This window comes from Drosophila bipectinata, chromosome 2R, assembly GCF_030179905.1.
Source record: "Drosophila bipectinata strain 14024-0381.07 chromosome 2R, DbipHiC1v2, whole genome shotgun sequence".
NCBI classification, from domain to species: Eukaryota; Metazoa; Arthropoda; class Insecta; order Diptera; family Drosophilidae; genus Drosophila; species Drosophila bipectinata.
The window spans coordinates 9,173,022-9,192,758 of NC_091737.1; the positions used below are offsets into that span (position 1 = coordinate 9,173,022).

The 19,737-nt window shown below is 51.0% G+C and overlaps 3 protein-coding genes across 8 annotated transcripts in view; 2 read left to right on the plus strand and 1 right to left on the minus strand.

Moving 5' to 3' along the window:
* Positions 1-49: 49 nt before the first annotated feature.
* LOC108121241 (small subunit processome component 20 homolog) lies at positions 50-8,776 on the plus strand. Its single transcript, XM_017235213.3, has 4 exons — positions 50-222; positions 282-2,646; positions 2,849-8,217; positions 8,280-8,776. Exons 1-4 carry the CDS (start codon positions 178-180, stop codon positions 8,712-8,714), a joined length of 8,214 nt encoding a protein of 2,737 aa, XP_017090702.2. The 5' UTR covers positions 50-177; the 3' UTR covers positions 8,715-8,776.
* A 109-nt stretch (positions 8,777-8,885) lies between these two features.
* Positions 8,886-11,043, plus strand: LOC108121244 (protein MTO1 homolog, mitochondrial). The gene has a single exon (XM_017235223.3). It carries the CDS (start codon positions 8,938-8,940, stop codon positions 10,924-10,926), a length of 1,989 nt encoding a protein of 662 aa, XP_017090712.2. The 5' UTR covers positions 8,886-8,937; the 3' UTR covers positions 10,927-11,043.
* A 1,727-nt stretch (positions 11,044-12,770) lies between these two features.
* The window catches only part of px (plexus), a 60,850-nt gene continuing 53,883 nt past the window's right edge, over positions 12,771-19,737 (minus strand). For 5 of the 6 annotated variants that reach the window (XM_017235216.3, XM_017235214.3, XM_017235217.3 and 2 more), the window contains 2 exons: positions 15,508-16,266; positions 13,079-15,450 (listed from right to left, as the gene is read on the minus strand). In XM_017235216.3, the coding sequence (XP_017090705.2) occupies positions 13,400-15,450; positions 15,508-16,266 (2,810 nt within the window). In that variant the 3' untranslated portion in view covers positions 13,079-13,399. Of the gene's footprint in view, positions 12,987-13,078; positions 15,451-15,507; positions 16,267-19,737 lie in introns of those variants that run through there. The other variant, XM_017235215.3, reaches the window with a different exon arrangement.

Consider the following 19,737-nt stretch of genomic DNA (forward strand, 5'->3'; position numbering starts at 1 on the left):
TTATCGATAATTTTATGAAACATATGTTTACCGTGTGTTCAAAACTGGTCACACCGCCATTTTCTGCACGTGTTGAGTTTAGAAAACAAATGCTCCAAAACATTTGTGTTTTTTTATTAAATTTATATATATTAATGCCAATGAAGTGATCTGTAAACATAAAAAATTAATATAAAAATGGCATCCCTTGCGGAAAAGACAAAAGATACAAACACATTTAGGGTAATCCTTCCCAGAAGTCTTAATATTCCCATTGATGTACCAAATCCCACATTTTTCAGTTTAAATCATTTGGAGATCGGGTGAATGAGATTGATTTGCGGCACTTGGCCCTTTACCACATTGGCCACCGCAATGAGGAACTCGACGAGGAGGAGAACGAGACCTACTTCCAGCAGACCATCCAGAAATGGAACGTGCTCAATCTCACCGAGGAATACAACTCGTTCAGCAAACGATGCCGAAGGATTGTGACTCTCCCTCAGCTCCTGCATCAGAAGGATTTTGTGGTGGACCTGCTTCTAGAACGACTGGCCACTGCCACAAACCTCTCTCAGCAGCCGCTGCTGGAACTGCTCTATGTATTGGCAAGGGATCTACGTGAGGAGTTCTATCCGTATTTCCAGCGTGTTCTCGACCGTCTGATTTGCCTGCTCAACACCCAGGATGCGGAGCAGCTCGAGTGGACACTCATCTGCCTGGCACATTTGTTTAAAACCCTGAAACCATATCTGAAACGGAATATTGGCGTAGTTTTTAATGCCATCTTACCCCTCTTGGATGAGCAGCACTATGCCGAACATGTGACAAATTTCGCGGTAGAATGCTTTGCTTATATAGCCCGCGATGTACGAGACTTCCCTCGTTTCTTGGCCTATGTGCTCAAAACCCTGTTGCGGGAACAGGTCGAAAGTGTCCGTGGTTGCGGTAGGCTCATCTACGAAATCCTGCGAGGTGTCAACGGACAGCTGCATAATTCGGCTGCTGAGATCTTTAGCCATGTCCTCGAAGTGCTCGTAAATAAAGACAATGTTTACACCAAGGAACAGACAGAGCTTCTGGGTGATATTGTCGAGCATTCCCTTAGTTTACTCCTCCACTTCTTGCGCCCTGACCAAAGCCCCGTTTTGTGGGAGAAACTATGCTCGGCTGCAGAAGGCGATAAAGTTGATGTCTCGCAGTTGATTCGACTAATGCATCAACTGGTTACCCACAAAGGCGGTCGCTACGTTTCCGAACTTCCTCGGGTCGTCAGCACCCTTTTGAAACTGCTGGACGGGGGCGTGGAACCACTTAATCCCTTGACCACCTTGGTCACCAGTCTACTGACTGCCCAATGCGCACAACTCACCCAACTGGACGCCAGTCGCCTGCTCCAAAAACTACTAAGCATTAGTCGTGGAAATCTTTTGGTGTACGAGGAGACTATCCATCAGCTCCTTGACTATCAGCAGTTTGAGATCCTAGTGCTGCCACATGTTATTGGATTTTACGAAGAGAATAGACAACCGGAAGCTCTCGAACTCCTGGCTCGCATTGTGGTGCACAAGAGGCCCCTGCAGGTGGATGGCAACTCCCTGGCCCAGTGGACAGCGTATCCTATTCAAATTAAGAAAAAGGACACCATAAAGAACGTGGAGGAGAAGCTGTTGCGGCTGGACGTGGAAAAGGAGGATGATTTGCTGCTACTCTTACTGACTCCTCACTTTAGAGGCTTCAGCAAACAGCCCTTGGAGAAGAAGTTGCAAAGTTCTATCGAAGATCACCTGAAAGGAGGGCAGCATGACTTTAAATTGTTGCTTCTGATGCTTCAGACTCATTCTCTGCTCAAGTTTAAGCTACCCAAGGCCCTAAGATCCGAGATAAGTGCCTTCCTTCAACCAGAATTGGGAAAGGAACTCCTAGCTCTGGCCTGTCTTCATCTGATTCTGTTGGAAACGCAGAAGAACGAACTCTCCGCCACGGAGGAGCTGCTTTCCAGTGTTTCCACTCTTCTGAGTCACCCGCAGGCTCAGTTTCGTCGCATTGCAGCCCATTGCCTGGATGTGCTTTATGCCACCAGTAAACACAATCCGTATTCCCACTTCTACGCCGCCAACTGCATTGAACCCACGGTGCACAACTACCGCGAGATACTTCTGCAGCTGCAACAACTGGAACCAGTGGCAGCCCAGTTCAAGCAGTTCGAGTTGCTTCCCCATTTCAAGGAGCACGCAGTGAGCCTTCTGCTGGGACTCCTCTACAACAATTTCAAGTTTGTTTGGGCGCCGGTCCAGCAACTCCTGGCGGCCTATGTGAAGACCATGAAGACCGATGAGTTCTGGGACCTCTTTAAAGCCAAACTGGTGGAGACAGTTGCCTGCATAGATTATACAAATGATGTGGCCATCCTCCAGGCGCATCCTCCCAGGTCTTACCTGTCTGCAGCTTTGACTATTGTCCTGGATTCCGAAAAGCACCATCAACTGAGTCTGCAGCAGGCGCTCAACTACCGACAACTCCTGTGGCAGTGTCTGCCCAAGCTGGGTAGTCTCGTGGAGGTTAAGAACGCGGATCTGGTACGTTTATTCCTGCAGTTTGTGGAGCAGGAGTACCGAGCACAGTTGGAAAGGACGGAGCACACCTGGAATGTTAACGAGACAACAGGTTGGTTACATTATGTAGAAAATAGTTTATTTTTTAAATTTTTTGTGAAATTTTCTGGAGGGTCCCCTTCGAAATATTAAAAAATCTATGAAAATCACAATATGTCCACTTCCAAGGCTCCATAGACACGTTGGTTAAGTTAGTCGCGTAGTTAATCCCTCTTTCTTGGCGTATTAATTAATTCTTCTTATATTTTCCTCAGCTGACCTGGAGGTGGATGATGATGAGGAGGACGAGAACAAGTCAGAGTCCCCACGCCCCCGCCAAAAACGCAGAACCCAGAATGCCAATGCCAAGTTCATACTCCAAACCCTTCAACTGAAGCTAGCCTGCTTTGTGGCGCAACCGAACCCCAAGGCCCTGCATCGCCAGGCAGAGATGCACGACTTCTACCTGGAGCTGTTGGCCGGCCCGAATGCGCAACTGCAGCAACTGGCCCTAGACTGCCTGGCAGCCTACAAGCGGCCTCCGGCACTGGTGCAGCAAAAGGCTCAGCTGGCGGGCTTGATCGATGAGGCAAAGTTCAAGACCACACTCACTGGCTTCGAACTGTCCAGTATTCCGGCGCAACAACGCACGGAGCTGATGCCGTTTATGCTGCGCGTTCTTTACGGAAAAATGTTGACCAAGGGCGTGCAAAAGCAACTGAGTGCTCAGCTGAGGAAGACACTGATTCTGCGATTCCTGGGCCAGCTGGAGGAGGCGGAGATCATGGACTTTTTGCAGATGGCCTTTGGAAAGTTCTCGGCCTACACAGATAAGCCAGTGGAGGCGGTGGCTACCTATGTTCGGGAGTCGTACGATCCCTCGGCGGTGATTGCAGCCAGACAGCTGCAGAGGATCGTGAATGTCCTGGAACTTATCCGGAAAGAATTCGCTGGCAGGCTGACGACCGATTTCCAAGTCTATGTCCTGAAGCTGCTACTCTTCGTGGGCAGTGTGGCTCAGGAAGTGATCAACGGGGAGGGAAAGTTGGTGGCCGCCTACAAGAATGTGAAGCATTCGGCCCTGCAGACGCTGGTGAACTATTTCGGACAACTGGTGGACATGGAGGACCTTTGGCAGGAGAAGGAAATGAATGCCGTTTGCGAGGTTTACATTTGGCCAGGACTGGCGCGACTCTCGCAGGACTCCATACACACACCCACGCCCATGTTGAAGCTGCTGCTCCTCTGGGGTGGGGAGCCCCGATATCAGAAATGGCTTAACCAGAGTCCCACGGACCATGACCAAGTCATCATGCACCATTTGATGGCCCTATTGTTGAATGAGAAGGCCAAGCCCGTGGTGAAACGAGCCCTTTTGCAGCTGGTGGAGCATCTTCTGGAATCTGCAGCTACTGAAGAGTTTGGTGCCATCGCCCTGGCCATTGTGCATCCCCATATTCCGTCTATCCTCCAGCAGCTGCAGAACAGCTGGCGCCACAAGAAGGCTGGAAGACAGACCCTCGACAAGCGGGAGCTCAACATCCTGACGCTGATCACCTCTCACGTGGAAGAGCCTGCCACTTGCGAGCTACTCCTGGACGTAGTTCTGCCCATCTTCACCAAGCAGGCAGCTTCATCCGGTCCGGAGACCGTGGTCCAGCTGGTTACAACGTTGTCCAACCTTCTGAAGCGGGTGGCCAAGCCACAGGATTATGTGCGTCCACTGGCTCCGCTCTTCGAACAGGTTCATGTGCTGCCAGCCCGGAAGTTGCTGTGCGATGTCCTGGCCGATATGGCGAAAAGACTGCACAAGGAGGCCAAGCACAAGCCGGAGCTCTCGGCTACAGCTGCATCTCTGCGCGAGTGGGTGAGACTGGTGCTGCTCCTCAATGCCTGGGACAAGAGGTGGCTGGAACAACCGGACTACGACAAACGCCTTGAAGGTCTCTCGGAGCTCAAGCAGTTGGTGGAGAAGAAGGACACCAAGCTGGACCTCCAGTTGGGAGTTCTGGTCGTGTACAACTGCTTCTACATGCTGCGCCACGATTCGGATCTGGGAATGAGGGTAAACATTGGGGAGCTACTGAAACCCCTGCTGCCTCTGGTAACCCTCCAACTGGAAGACAAGGAGGACATTAAATTCTGGTTGGAGGACACTCTCCTGCCATTACTACAGCGTAGCATGCGAGATGAGAAGCATGAGCATGCCAGGAGTGAGGCAATTGGCTTGTTGGGAGAACTGGCCCGCCAGTGTCCAGCAGCTCACGAAATCCTGAAGGATCTGTCTCCTCTGACTGATAAACACGACCTGGAGGTGGACTTCTTTGAGAATATGTTGCACCTGCAGACCCAGAGACACGGTCGCGCCCTGCAGCGTTTGGTGAACATTTCGGCGGGAAGTTGGCGGCAGTCTCCGCCATGTGCCCGTACCCTCACCCAGTATCTCATGCCCCTGGCCACCAGATACCTCCTCAGCGAGAAGCATTCTGGCAAGCACACTCTAGTCGATGCCGCCATCGAGGCTGTGGGGGTGATGAGTGAGTTCCTGCCGTGGACACAGTATCATGCGGTGCTGCGCTACTACCTCCAGAAGCTGAGGCACGCCCAAGGTCAGCAGAAGCAGTGTGTGCGTCTGGTGGTGCGCATTCTGGATGCGTTTCATTTCGATCTAACCCAGGCTCAAACGGACCTGACAGCTCTGGCCAAGCTGAAGCAGAAACTCACCGAGGAGGTGGAGGAAAAGGAGAAGGCAGAGGACTCCAAAGAAGCCAAGGAAGCGAAAGATGAAGATGATGAGGACGCGGACGCGGAGGAGAAGCCCATTAAGAGCGAGGCAGATCAGTCCGACTTTATTGACTTCGAGGAGGAGGAGGTGGCCATCGAATCGGTGTCCCAGCCACAACGGACTCAGCTACTAGCTCCGAACGCGGCCAAGAAAGTCATGGCCGCGATTACCACGGTGCTGTTGCCCACTTTGAACCGGGCCATAACCGAGAAGACCAACTACGACACCAAGCACAAGGTCAACCGTAAGCGACTGAGCTTCGAACGCGAGGAGGAGGAGATCCAACGGGTGCCCATCGCCCTGGCCATGGTGAAGCTGCTGCAGAAGCTTCCAACCGAACTGTTGGACAACAGCCTGCCCGGCATCTTCATGAAGGTCTGCACCTTCCTGCGTTCCCCCCTGAAATCCGTGCGGATGCTAACTCGCGACATCCTCAAGAAGATCATGCTTACCCTGGGCGGCAGCTACTTGGGTCTGCTCCTGGAGCAGCTACAATCCCTGCTCACCCGTGGCTTCCAAGTGCATGTTCTCTCAGTGACACTTCACGGCGTTCTGGATGCCTTAAAAGGTGATCTGAAGCCAGACCACATCGAGAGCTGCCTCCAAAATCTACTCGAGGTAGCCCTCAACGACATCTTCGGAGAGGTGAACGCCGAGAAGGAAGTGGAGAAGATCGTGGCGCACACCCCCGAGGCGAAGCCAAGTGCCAAGAGCTATCTCACCCTGCACATAGCCGCCCGCCACATCCGGGACAACTGTTTGCTGGATCTTCTGCTGCCGTTTAAGGAGCATCTGGCCAGGTCGCACTCCCGCAAAGTTACCCAAAAAATCCAGGAGTGCTTCGCCAAGATTGTGGGTGGACTGGTGGAGAATACTCACATCGCCAGGGAGAGTCTGCTGATCTTCATTTACGGCACCATGTCGGAGAGTATAAGCGATCTGCTGCCGGGAACGAAAAAGAGGCAGCTGACCGAAAAGGAGCAGGCGCTGATGAAGCGGGTGCGTCCCGATTGCCTTATCCTGCAGCCCGCTCCTGGACGCCGCAGCGTGGCCACTGGGAACAAGCAAGTGAAGTCAAATGCCCAGGCCAATGCCCACATCCTCGTCGAGTTCGGCTTGGAGCTGCTGCACTTTGTCTTGAAGCGAAAGAAGCTCACGGACCTGGACTACCAGCCCTTCTTGCATCCTCTGCTGCCGCTGCTAAGGGATTCCCTGAAGAGCAACCATGCTAGGACAACCACCTACGCCCTGAAATGCTACTCGGCCATTTGGCTGGGACACTACGAACTCTCCGAACTGAAGGACGTGGCACTGAAGCCTGTGGTCGAGCGCATGTTTGAGATCCTGAAGAACTTCTCCACTTTCGGAGCTACCCGCCAGGAGGAAAATGCTCAGCTGGTCCGAGCAAGCTTCAAGTCGGTGGTGGCCCTGCTAAGGAAGTGCCAGGATTACAAGCTCACTGACGAGCAGATAGAGCAGCTGCTGCTCCACATCGAACAGGAGCTGCAGGAGGGCGAGTGCAGCAGTCAGTCCATGGTATTCATTCTCCTGAAGGCCTTGGTGAACCGAAAAGTGGACACCCGCTCCCTGCACGACCTGTTAAGGCGCCTCGGGGAACTCTCCATCATTTCGCCCTCTGACTATGTAAGGGACGAGTCCCGCAGCATCGTGCTCACCTACATCATGGAGTACACGTTGGGAGCGAAGGTGGAGCAGATGGTCAAGTTCATGTCCGTCCAGTTGTGCTACAGCCAAACCGCCGGCCGGCAATCGGCCATCCAGTTTATGCACTCCATCATCAACAAGTTCCCCCAAAAGATTCTGGTGAAGCAATCGGAGTTCCTGTACCTATCCCTGGGCACCCGCCTGGTCAACGATGAGGATCCCTCGTGCCGCCGGAGTGTGGCGGCTGCTCTGGAAGCCCTTATTGGTCGTCTGACTAAAGTGGAGCGACAGCCTTTATTGGATCTTACCCTGCTGTTCTTCACTTCACCCAAGTCCAGTCAGAACCCAGGAGTCCGGGAGATGGCTGCGGCACTCCTGTCAAGATTCGTGCAGGCGGAACGTGGTGGTTTCGCGGAAAGACTTACATTGGTGCTGCCCACTCTGGTTAATGTCCTAACTCTGGGTGATGCCGATTCCGGCGGGAAATTCGTGCGAGCTCCAGGACACCTGGCAGCTGAGGCAGTTGGCAATGGTCTTCCAAAGAAGAAAAGGAGAAAGAACGACACAGTCTTGCCGGATGAAGATCTCCTGCTGGCTGGCCAAGACACTGAATCCCGCTTGAAGGAACAGCAACGCAAACTGGACCACCAGCTCATCCAACTCCAGTACTGTCTGCTGAAAATCTTGGAGCACTGCGGCGAATCCTTGATGAGCAACCCGGAACTCTCCGATACTGTTGATGAACTGGCCTATGGATGTCAGCGTCTTCTGGGTCACGAACACAACTGGGTTCGCTGCAATGCAGCCAAGCTGCTTAGCCACATCCTGGCTCACTACGATTACGCCTATGTGGGCCAGCAACTGGCTGGGATTAAGGACGAGGCGTGTGCCAAGCAAACACTTGAGTTTATTTACTCCCAGCCTGCCCAGGACATCAAATCCCTAGTGTTAGATCTGTGTGCACAAGTAACGCCTGGGGAAACGGCCCAAGAGATGATCGATGAACTGACCAAGATTCTGTTATTCGTCGGACAAATGTTGAGAGATGTGCCTTTTAACTTGAAGCAGGAGAAGGACGCGGATGACGAGGAGGAACCGAGCCTCGGCAACAAAATACACCTCAACTGGCTAGTGCGAAACATTCGTTTCCTGGTCAACAAGGAGGTGGCCAAGGCACCACATGACATAAGCATAGTAAGTTTAAGAACTGTCCAAAGTTTAGAGAGAATCTAACTTATCTTTATTTTACCTTCCAGCGCACTGCTATGTTCACCCTAATTGAAGCTCTTACCACTCTTCTCAGCGTGGAGGCTGTGTCCCAATTAGCACCCTCTCTACTCCAGGCATTGGTACGTGAAATGTCCGAGGAGGATCAGAACGTGGATGCGGAGCTGCGGCAGCAGGCACTGCGAGTGGGCAGTCGGTTGAGAAAACGTATTGGCACCGACGTCTACGACAAGCTGCGCAATGCAGTGCAGACCAAATTGATGGCTCGTCGAGCCGAGAGGAGAAAGATAGTGGCCCAGGAGAAGATCCATGATCCGGAACGGGCAGCCAAGCGGAAGGCGGGCATTCAGGAGCGGAAGAAGGCGGCCAAGAGGCTGAAAACAGCGGTCGTGCGTGGCAAGGCGCCGGACCTTAAGCAGAAGCTTAAAAAACGGAAGAGAAAAGCAGAGATGGATGGATTTTAGTTAGTGTCTATTTTATAAACCTAGTTTTTTATGTAGATCGAAATAAATTTGAGATATGAACCTTGTAAAATTTCGAATCCATTTAAAGTTGGCGCCATTGAGCGATAAAGAGCTTAATAATCGAATAATACAATCGATAAATCAAGACTTTTCCAACACTCACCATGGTTTTGTAACCATGTGTTATTGTTTTGAATTTTGATCTATTATCAACAACCCAAGGATGGTGCAGCTGCGACTCTGTGCCCGCATCCTGGCCAGGAGAGGCCGGCTACAGCTTCCAGTCAGGATGTCACACAGTTCCAGTAGCGATCCTTACGATGTGGTGGTCATTGGTGGCGGACATGCCGGCACGGAGGCATCTGCTGCGGCCGCTCGTATGGGTTCTCGAACCTTGCTGCTCACCCACAAACTGGAAACCATTGGGGAGATGTCCTGTAATCCCTCGTTTGGGGGCATCGGTAAAGGACATTTGATGCGCGAAGTGGATGCCCTGGATGGAGTGTGCGCCAGGTGCTGTGATGTCTCTGGTGTCCACTACAAAGTGCTGAACCGTCGACGAGGCCCGGCCGTTTGGGGACCCAGAGCTCAGATCGACCGGCAGCTGTACAAGAAGGCTGTGCAGCGGGAACTGCACAGTACTCCCAACTTGGAGATCCGAGCGGCTGCCGTGGACAACATTCTGATCGAAGATGACACCCCAGATTCGCTGAGCCGACGTTGTGGTGGTGTCTTGCTGGCCAATGGCGAAGTGGTGCGAAGCCGATCGGTGGTCCTGACCACTGGCACTTTTCTGCGGGCGCATATCAACATCGGGCTGGAAGTGAGACCAGCAGGACGCATTGGAGATGCTCCAGCCAAAGCCTTAGGGGAAGCCATCGATAGATTGGGCTTTCGCATGGGTCGCTTGAAGACAGGCACGCCTCCCAGAATAGCCAAGAGCAGTATTGACTTTTCCAAACTCGAAAGGCACGATGGCGATGATCCCCCGATGCCGTTCTCCTTCCTCAACAACCAGGTTTGGCTTCCAACCAAAGAACAGTTGCCCTGTTACCTCACATACACCACCCCAAAGGTGAGCGACATTGTCAGGGACAACCTCCACGTTAATCGCCATGTAACCGAGGAGATAACTGGTCCCCGATACTGTCCATCCATTGAGTCGAAAATCCTGCGTTTCGGCGCAAAAGTTCATCAGGTTTGGCTGGAGCCAGAAGGCCTGGACAGCCCCCTGGTGTATCCACAGGGAATCTCTTGCACACTGCCCCACGAGCAGCAAGTCGAACTGGTTCATGCCATACAGGGCCTGGAGAAGGCTGAAGTGGTCCAGCCGGGCTACGGGGTGGAGTATGATTTCATTGATCCACGCGAGCTTTATCCCACACTAGAGACTAAACGGGTGCAGGGTCTGTTCTTTGCTGGCCAAATAAACGGCACCACCGGTTACGAGGAGGCGGCGGCCCAGGGAATCATAGCAGGAGCCAATGCAGCGGGCAAAACGATACATAAGGATGGGAAGCAGCTGACAATTAGTAGAACGGAAGGCTATATTGGAGTCCTGATTGATGATCTGACCTCTCTGGGAACCAACGAACCCTACCGCATGTTTACAAGTCGAGCCGAGTTCCGCCTATCCCTACGGCCGGACAATGCCGACATGAGACTTACCCAGAAGGGCTACGAGTTCGGCCTGGTGTCGCAGCATCGGTATCAGCACTTCCGGCAAACTGAAGAGAGGCTACAGTCGGCAATCGATTCGTTGAGGAAGCTTCGAAAGCACACCCACTACTGGAGACAGGCGCTTGACCTGCCCAAAGCCAAGACCTCAGTGGAGAAGACAGCCTTCGAAATGCTGAGTATACCAGCGGACAACATTACGGTGGAGCAGCTAATCGGATTACATCCCAAGGAACTCAGTTGGCTAGCGGATGACCGAAACCTGGCCGAAAGGATCAAAATCGAAGCCCTGTACTCGTTCTTTGTGGAGGAACAGCAACGCGACGTGGAGGACGTGCGACGGGAGGAACGTCTGACCATTCCTGCCGACATAGACTACTTCTCGAAGACTCTGAGCTTGTCCAACGAAGAGCGCCAGAAGCTGACCCTCATCCAGCCGCAAACCATCGCGGCAGCTAGTCGAATTCAAGGGGTAACTCCCTCGACAATTGTCAGAATAATGAAATACGTTAAGAAGGCCGAAGCGAAGGCGTAGTTATCTGTGAATAAATGTTTTCAAAAGATTTAATCTTATCCCCTGACCAGGAAAATCCTTTGGCGTATCCTTAAGTACAGTTTATTTCATAAAATCATAAATGCCTTATGTAATGTTGCACAATATTGTTTAAATGTTTGTTTCGCATATCGTTTGCCACATGGTTTATTTTGCTATGCTGTTGTGTTTTTGGATCAAGTGATATATCTATGGTATGGATGTATGGCCTGTGGTCTTGTGGGGGATCTGCAAAAGGAGCGCACTAGCTCGAGGGCTCCTTCTTAATTCTATTGCTATTGGTTTAGTATTTGTGATGGATTTCGGTAATGGATTCTCGATTGCGTTTCGGTTAGCTTACAGTTTAATCTTTTACATTTTGTATTCTGGTTTTTATTTTTACACACACAACGAAGATTGAGGGGGAGTTACAGTACATTTAATTTACGTTGATCGTTTTCTTTAATTTGATAAGGTTTTTTGTTTTGTATTTGAAACTATTTTGCAGTAGTTGATTAGCTATCGCATGGCATCTTTGGGGAGTAAGTTATTATGCACGCCAATTGATTTCAGTTATCTGTGTGTGTCGTTCAAGAATCTATTATGATTAGTTTTATTAAAATATATATGTATTTGCATTTTCAGTTTTACTGGTACATACACAATAGTTTTTGTCAAAAGGAAAGTCGACTTTGCATATGGCGAACATTTTCATGCTGAACTTTAATCGAAACATTTTGATGGCCTTTATCGGGAGTCTATATATATCCAACGTCCCAAGGCTCATATGCAATTATTTTCAAAGTTTTTGGTTTTAAATTTTCTCTTTTTTTTTTTATAATATCACAGATTGCTCGAGATTTATGCATTAAAATATATATAAACCGTTACTTCACATCTCATTAAACTTTAGGCAATCTCACAAATTAAAAAATCAAATATTGGAGTTAAGATAGAGGAGGGTTCGAAAACTTGAGGGTTCTTGAAAACTAGATACTACATCTTTTGAGAGGATCTTTAAGGTATTAACTACTTACTATAAACATCAAATATAGTGTGTGTGTGTGGTTACAAAGTACTCTTCATTCATTCCCATGGGTACACTCGTCTAGATCGCTTCCAAAATATTCCAAATCACACAAAATAAACTATAAGTTTAAGGGCCAAAGGGTGTCGTACAAAAGTTATTTAATTTCGAAAAATAATTTCGGTCTTTTCGCTCTTCACTTCTAATCCATTTCGGAATATCTTTCTAGGTTTTTGATTTGATTTTTTATCTAAATTTTCAGTTCCATTTTTAGCATTTTTTTTTTAACCCACTTTGTATTCATACGTTACGTCCGTTTTATTTTGTTTCGTTTTCGTACTCTCCAAATCACAATTATTAGCAATTAGCAATTTAAGAATAAAATATAGCTACCCAGTGTATGTTTTGTATAATTTCTGTTTCTTTATCTTGTTTTTTGTTGTATATATATAAATTTCTTACTTAATTTACCATAGACCTAACAATAGTTTGCTCGGGCAATATGAACATTTCCACACAAAAGACTACATTGAGAGTTTTTATGGAAGAAGTATTACCTAAAATCCTTATATACTTATACTTTCAGATTAGTTATGTTTGTTTGGAATATGTCACAATAATTTACATTTTATGCAGATACGATTTGTTTTTACATTCAATTCGAAATCATTAATTGTGGTAGAATTGTATTCAACTGGTTGGTTGGTTAAACTTTAGATTGTAACACCGAGAACAAACAAATATCTGATATCTGTTATGCAGTTTATACATATAGTACTGACTCTCTAACCGATGTTGCGCCTATATGTAGTCCGTGGGAACTACATACATATATAGACCTATAGCTTCAGGAACTCGTCGAGCATTCGCTTGCGTTGCTGATGAAGAGCTCGCTCCGAGAGCAAGTACATCCCAATGTCGCTGTAGTTTTTCATTAGTTAGTTGTTCGAATTGCTGAAGAGTTGGTGTCATAAGGCGGTGGCCTCCTCGGCGCTGTTGCTGCGACCTAATGCCCCCAGCTGCACCTTCGTCTCATCTGCAATTAAAGTTTCGGAGCTTGTATTCAAAGAATGGATCACCCTTCTAATGAAGGTCAGAAACAAAACCAAAATGAAATAATAAGGCAAATTTTAAAACAAAAATGATTTATTCATGCCATTTCTAAAATTAAAAGCTTCACATTTAAACAGGCCAAATGATAATAACTAAGGCTTTAAATCATTTAGAATTGAATCTAGCCGGCGCTGGCAATACACTACAAATTCATTTATAAATAAAGATGATCGACTACACACTAAATTATCGCTTATTTAAATGTTACTGAAGGTAGATGTTAACTAGTTCCGATCCGAGGCGACTTTTCAAACTTAAAACTAAACGAATCTTTTGACTGTCCGTCCACTCCCGCCAGGGGACTAGATCCTTCTGCTTCTTCTCATGTACTCTTCATCATCTGGCTGTCTCGGTGGCAGTGGTGGTGGCGGCACTGGTGGACACCTCATCGCTGGTCTGGGCAGCTGCCGTTGGCTTGCCGGTCACTGCACTGGCACTGTTGGTGTTGGTGCTGCTACTGACCACTGGCGGCGGGGTGGTGCCACTTGTGGTGGATGTCACCCCACCGGAAGTGGACACTGTGTCCGGCGAAGCCACCGAGGAAATAGCTGCCGGAGGAGCTGGTGCCGGCGACACTGACAATCGGTCAGGGCGCTTCTTCTCCTCGAGCTCTTCTCCGGCTGTTTCTGTCTTAACGTCCGAGTCTGGAATCTTTGCAGGCTCCTCTTTGCAATTACCTGATGTTGGAGTCACTCCAGTCGCCGGCAGCGAGTTGTTCGTCTCCGACTGCGGGCTGGCGCTGCGTCGCGATCCCTGCTCTGGTGAGCTGTCCGGGTGCAGGGGCTTGTCCAGCACGGTGTTCGGGGTGGCTGGCTTCTTGTCCAGCGCCACTGGTGGCGGAGAGCTCTTCAGGGGATCCTCTTTGCCCTGCTCTTTGCTCTCCCCCTGCGAAGCTCCATTGGACTCGGCTCCGTTCAGTTCGTGGGTGGCCGGCTGTCCAGTACTGGTGTTCGAAGGGGCCTGGTTACTGGAGTTCGAATTGGATCCGGTCAGGTCCAAGGTGGTAGGCTCATGGGAAATCGGTGTGGCTGCCTTATCGATCAGCGCCGATTGCTGAGCTGCCACCACAGCGGCGATGTGATGCCTCATGGCGTGGGGACTGCCGCCGGCTCGGCCACCATTAGCCGAGGAAGAGGGCGTTATGGGGGGCGTGATCTTGGGGGAGCTGGGCAGCGAAATGGGCTGCTGTTGGTGGGCGGCCGTCGGAGTAAGACCGCTGGCCGCCGCTGCGGCTGCATGCATGGCCGCCAAGTGGCCGTGGCTCATGGGATAGTAGTGACTCATGGGAGGAATGTGCGAGCTGGACGTGGTTGGCGGCACTCCGCTTCCACTGCTGCCGCTGGGCGTCGAAGTGGGAGCCGACTGCTCCGCCCCGTGCTTCACAGCCGCGGTAAGATTAAGGCTGGCGTGTGGCGAGGATGCAGAGGAACTGGAGCTTGACGTCACGGGAATGGAGTTGGACACACCCACTCCTCCTACCGACGCCGCCGAGGTGTGTGGTGGCATCTGATGGGCGGCAGCCAGCGAGGCGGGATGGTGCGGCGACATGTGCGGGTGACTGAGGTTCAGACTATGCGGATGAGCACTCAGCCCTAGGGCTGCAGCGGAGAATCCAGGATGCGTTAGACCAGCGGCCGCCGGATGGGCCAGTCCCATAGCTGCCTGCTGCAGGTGGTGCTGCAAGTTGGGCGGCCCGTGGCCTCCCAGTGGGGAGACACCCACGCCCGGTAGTCCCGGCATGCCCAGGTTGAGGCCCATGGCAGCATGTGGACTCTGACGCTGGGCATTTGCAGCTGCCGCGTGGTAGTGCGACATTCCAGGGAGACCGTGCAGTGGCCCAGGAGGACCTCGCAGGCCCAGGTTGAGATGGGGCATCATGGAGCCCAGGAGGTTGCGATTCAGTGGCGAGTACAGCTGATTCGAGTAGTGATGCGAGGCGTTAAGCAATTGCTGGCGCTCCCGCTCCCTTTCGCGCTCCTCGTCCCGCAGCTTCCGCTCCCGGGCCTCCTTCTCCCGCTGCTCCTTCTCGCGCTGCTCTCGCTCCCGCTGCTCCTTTTCGCGCTGCTCCTTCTCTCGCTGCTCCTTCTCACGCTGTTCCCGCAGCTCTCGCTCCTTCTCGCGCTGCAGCTCTCGCTCGCGCTCCTCCTCGCGAGCCAGCCGCGCCCTGTGCTCCTCCTCCAGCTTAATCCGGTCGTGCATGGCCGGCGAAATACCCAGCGCCGCTCCCGGCATCATCGAGTAGAGGTGGGAGTAGGGAGAGGCCATCTGTGGGTACAAAGCAGCCGCGTGCGGATGCGAGGGATGGGCGTTGGCGGCCCGGAGCAGTTGGTAGCGGTGCTCCAGATAAAGCTGTTCCGTGTACGGCAGTCCGGCGGGGTTGAGGAAAGCTGCAGAAGATTCTACGGTTAGGATTCTGTCCAGAGAGTTTATCCACATTTACTTACCCGCTGGTGGAATTCCTGGCAAGCCGGCAAAGTGCGAGTACGCCTCCAGAGGAAAGGCTCCGGCCGGATGCATCAACCGCTCATCCGATCTGTAGGGCTGGAACCCGCTCCTGGCCAGCAGTTCTGGTTGCAGCGACGCCGTTTGTGGAATATGACTTAGCCGGGCAATCTTCTCCGGCGGCTGGGGAGACGGTGGCGACCGCTTCTTGTTGCTGGACACCCTGTCCTCGCCAGGCCTGTCCGATCCGCCACGCGATGCCACCGAGTTCAGGGGCCCCGGGCCGGATGTCGGAGGTGGTCCTCCCGCTGCCGAAGTAGGCACACTCCTGTCGCCGCCCACATCCTCCTCCTTGATGTCGGCCTGCTTGGCCAGCGTCCGCAGGGCGGCAGCAAAGGAGCCGCGACTGTTCGCCGCCGAAGCAGCTCCGATGGCTCCCGGGGGCAAGCCCACTCCGGCCGCCAACTGCTGCTGCACTGCAGCTGCCACCGCCTGCTGCTGCGCCTGGTGTTGTTGCTGTTGCTGCTGCTGCTGGTGGGAATGCTGCTGCGGCGAGGGGGTACCGATGTGATTGCTGGGCAGGGCGTGGTTTAGCAGGGGGTTGCCACCGGCGGTGGGCGGTGCCGGGCTGTTAGCCACCGCGGAGCCTCCGCCCCCACCACCACCACCGCCGCCGCCGGGAGGCGTTTGCAGGTGATGCGGCACTGGGATGTGCGGCGCAGGACTGGTGGCCGGTCGCTTTTGTCCAGCCTTCGGCGGCACTGCAAAGGATCAACACAAAATGCCGTTAGTCGAATTTCGAGAATGTACAGATTTCTAAATGCACTTGGAGGAATAGTTTATAATTTAATAATATTTAATATATTTTAACAGTTATATTCCGTTATTAAAGCCCTTCTATAATAATCCTTGTGAAGAGGTCCTGAAACTCTACCATTTTCTGGCCAAAACCCATCATAAAAGTGTAGCTCCGAAATGGAGGCCCCGTAAGCCCATCAAGAAACAGCTTTCGACTCCGCAGTGCCTCTGTAATGGAACACAACACCAGTAGTTGCCCCGCGGGATGGAGGATGTAGGATGGAGGATGGTCTGGGCTGAGCCGGGGTTCGTTCGAATTTCCTCTGCTAATATCTGATTGATGTCCCCGCGAGTTGTGTGACGGGCAAAAATTGCGCATACGGCTCGTTGCATTTGCGGCAATTTGCATAGCCGGGCGCAAGGTGGATCCCAGGACAGAGTGCGGTGGCGCCACCACTCACCACCCACCGCCCACCATCGTAGCAGCTCTGGAGACTCTGGAGGTAGAGTGGTCAGTCAGTGCAGGTTGGGCCGGCAGGTTGGCGCTGGTTGAATGCAAATGGCGAATGCCCGAAACTTGAATTTCGGACATGGTCCACTCAGGCATGCGAAAAGGGGTGGGAATGGGAGTGGGAGTGGAAGTGGGAAGTATGGCAGGAGGCTGGAGCCTACGCAGTGCCACTGCCACACACTCTTTCTTTCTTTGAGGCTCCTCCGCACGGCGCAAATTGCACGCCCAACGAATTTATCGATTCTTGTTACTCGTTTTCGGGTTGCCCGCTCCGAAATTGCTTTCAGATATGACAGTACCGCCCCCACCCTGCACCAGGCACCAAGCACCGCCCCTTTCGGATCAGCATCGTCGGGAGAGAGGAGTCCTGGCACAATGCTGAATGAATGGAATTTGCAACGACATCGACGGGACAGGACAACGTTGTTATGAGGATGGCACGGCATGTATTTTGAAAACCATTGCGATGGCTTCGTCCTTTGTGAACCTTAAAGCTCCTTGGTCTTAACTATAGAGGGTTTTTTTTCCCATCCGTAAGTTGCAGCAAATATTTGGAATTCCACATCCAAGAGAAGCAACAAACAATTCCAGAAAAGTGAAGAAAAACATTTCGGTTGGTGCGGTTGGAAAAATATTATCACCTCCAGTCTTGGTCTTGGTCTTATTGCTGCGTAAGGTTTTATTTATTTACGAGGTCCTGCCAGCTATCCAGCCATCTAGCCATCCAGGACTCTGAAAGCTTTTATTAAATGAAGAAAAAATGCAACGAAGAATGCATTTGCATCACTGCCTCCATCATCATCATCATCATCATCATCATCATCAGGATGGCTTTTCCCACTATAACATCATGATGATAACGTCTGGTGCATAAGCTCACGGTTTAGAGCGTTTTGTGTCGTTTATGAAAGGGTATCGAAGGGTGAACCAGAGTGGAGGATGGGGGCCTCGATGGAGATGCACATCTGCATCTGCCTGTACTGCGATGGCTGCTGCTATGGTGCATGTGTATTTACCAAACTAAACCGAAATAATGCCCGAAACTGCAGTAGTACCAACATCGATGTTGCCGACGGACGACTAGAACAATAAAATGCCGACGACTGCGAATGCGAATGAGTTTTGGGTGGAGGATGGTAGTGGTAGAGGTGGACCTACCTTACCCAAACCCATCCAAACCCATCAACTCCCTGGACAAACCAAACAAAGCTCCTCGATGCCGATGACGATGATGCCGACGTTGACGTGGCTGGCCGTATTTGCCAGTTTGCCCAACTCAGCCTGTGGGCTTTAGAGAAGGATGGCAGGCAGGCAGGCAGGATGGCAGGATGGCAGGGGGGGCTTATGGAAATGTAGTGTATAGTAGGGGGTCCTTTTGCTCCCATCGCCACACCACCACACCACCTCACAGTCTCGCCATCTCACTCGGTTGTTTGCCATGAAATGCCTGTTTGTTTGCATGGGTTTTGTGTACTTCAACATGGTCCCAGACCCCAGAGATGCAAAACCCCGGATCTATCCCAGTTCTAGTTTCGAACCTGACTCAGTTGCCACACCCTGCAGCAAACATACACTTACACACACATACATAGATGTAGATGTAGATGAAGAGAGAGGAGAGTCCTGTGACTGCTTTGCATTGAGCGGCGATTTGCAGGCATCAGCGATATTTGCCGAATTTAATCAGCGCACTGACACGAGAGCACCGCAAGACTCGACTCCCATGGGTTGCCATGGGAGGTGGAACGATATATGGCATGGCATGGCATGGTATGGTATCCTCTATATCCTCTTCTTTTTTCCGGCTGTCAGTATGACAGTGTGCCCATTAAAGCGGCCAGGAATTTGCAATAGTCCATCAAACGGAATTTGTGGACTAAAAGCCTCTCAGAGACCCGAAAAAACTGGCACACCAATTTTCAACAAAACGTAAGAGGATATGGATATGGATGCAGGATATGGATTTTAAAGCCTTTTCTCAGGTATGACTACTTGGCTTTGGTTGTCTAGTCGTATTATTCCTCAAATCAGAGCCTAATTGGGAAGCTTTAGAGCTTTCGAGTCCTTTAAAATCCGTTTCACAAAATCGATTTTAACCTTCAGGCTTAGAACCCTGCCTGCCTGCCTGGCTGATATCCTGCCGACTTATAGCTCATTTATTAGCTCTAATTGAGAGGGCAGGGGCAGGGGAGGGCTTATTCATTTCAGTTAATTTGGTCAAATGCAAATGTAATTTTGTAAAGTCAATTAAGAGAGAACCCCAGACCATAGACAGCCCCCCAGACCATAATGCAAATCATAACTGCCAATAAATAAATGCTGAATAAATTATGCAGAGAAACAATGCTCTATAGTGCTAGCCATGGTGCTGCTGCTGTTTTGTGGCATTTGTCAAATTTTGCATTTTGGTTCATTGCAACAAAATTGGTTTTCTCGCTTGGGTAAATTAAAATGTCACCGATTGGGAGAAAGGCCAAAATGCAAGCACCAAGCACCACCAACTGCCCGCACCACCCAACCACAAGTGGTCCATATCCTCCTCCATTATTGGGACACATAAACACATGTTTCCATCCACAGCCGCCTCACAGCCGGTCAGTGCACGTTTATTATGGAAAATTCGTAGAGACTCATTCCGAATTTATGCCATTACCACTGCCCTTTTGACCCCTCACACATACACTCTCCACAAATATATATATATATATAATATAGGCAGGGGCTGGATGGACTCCCAAAACCACCAAACATTCCTTGCCACACAGAGAAATGTCGCCGGTGGACGCCGGTCGCTCGCATGCGATTATTCCACCACAACTAATTACAGTGGCAAACGGAACACAGGATCCACCTTCCATCTACCTCCTCTACCTCCTCCTGCTCTCTGAACTGTGTCCTGGTGTGCCCTGCAACGGTGACGGCG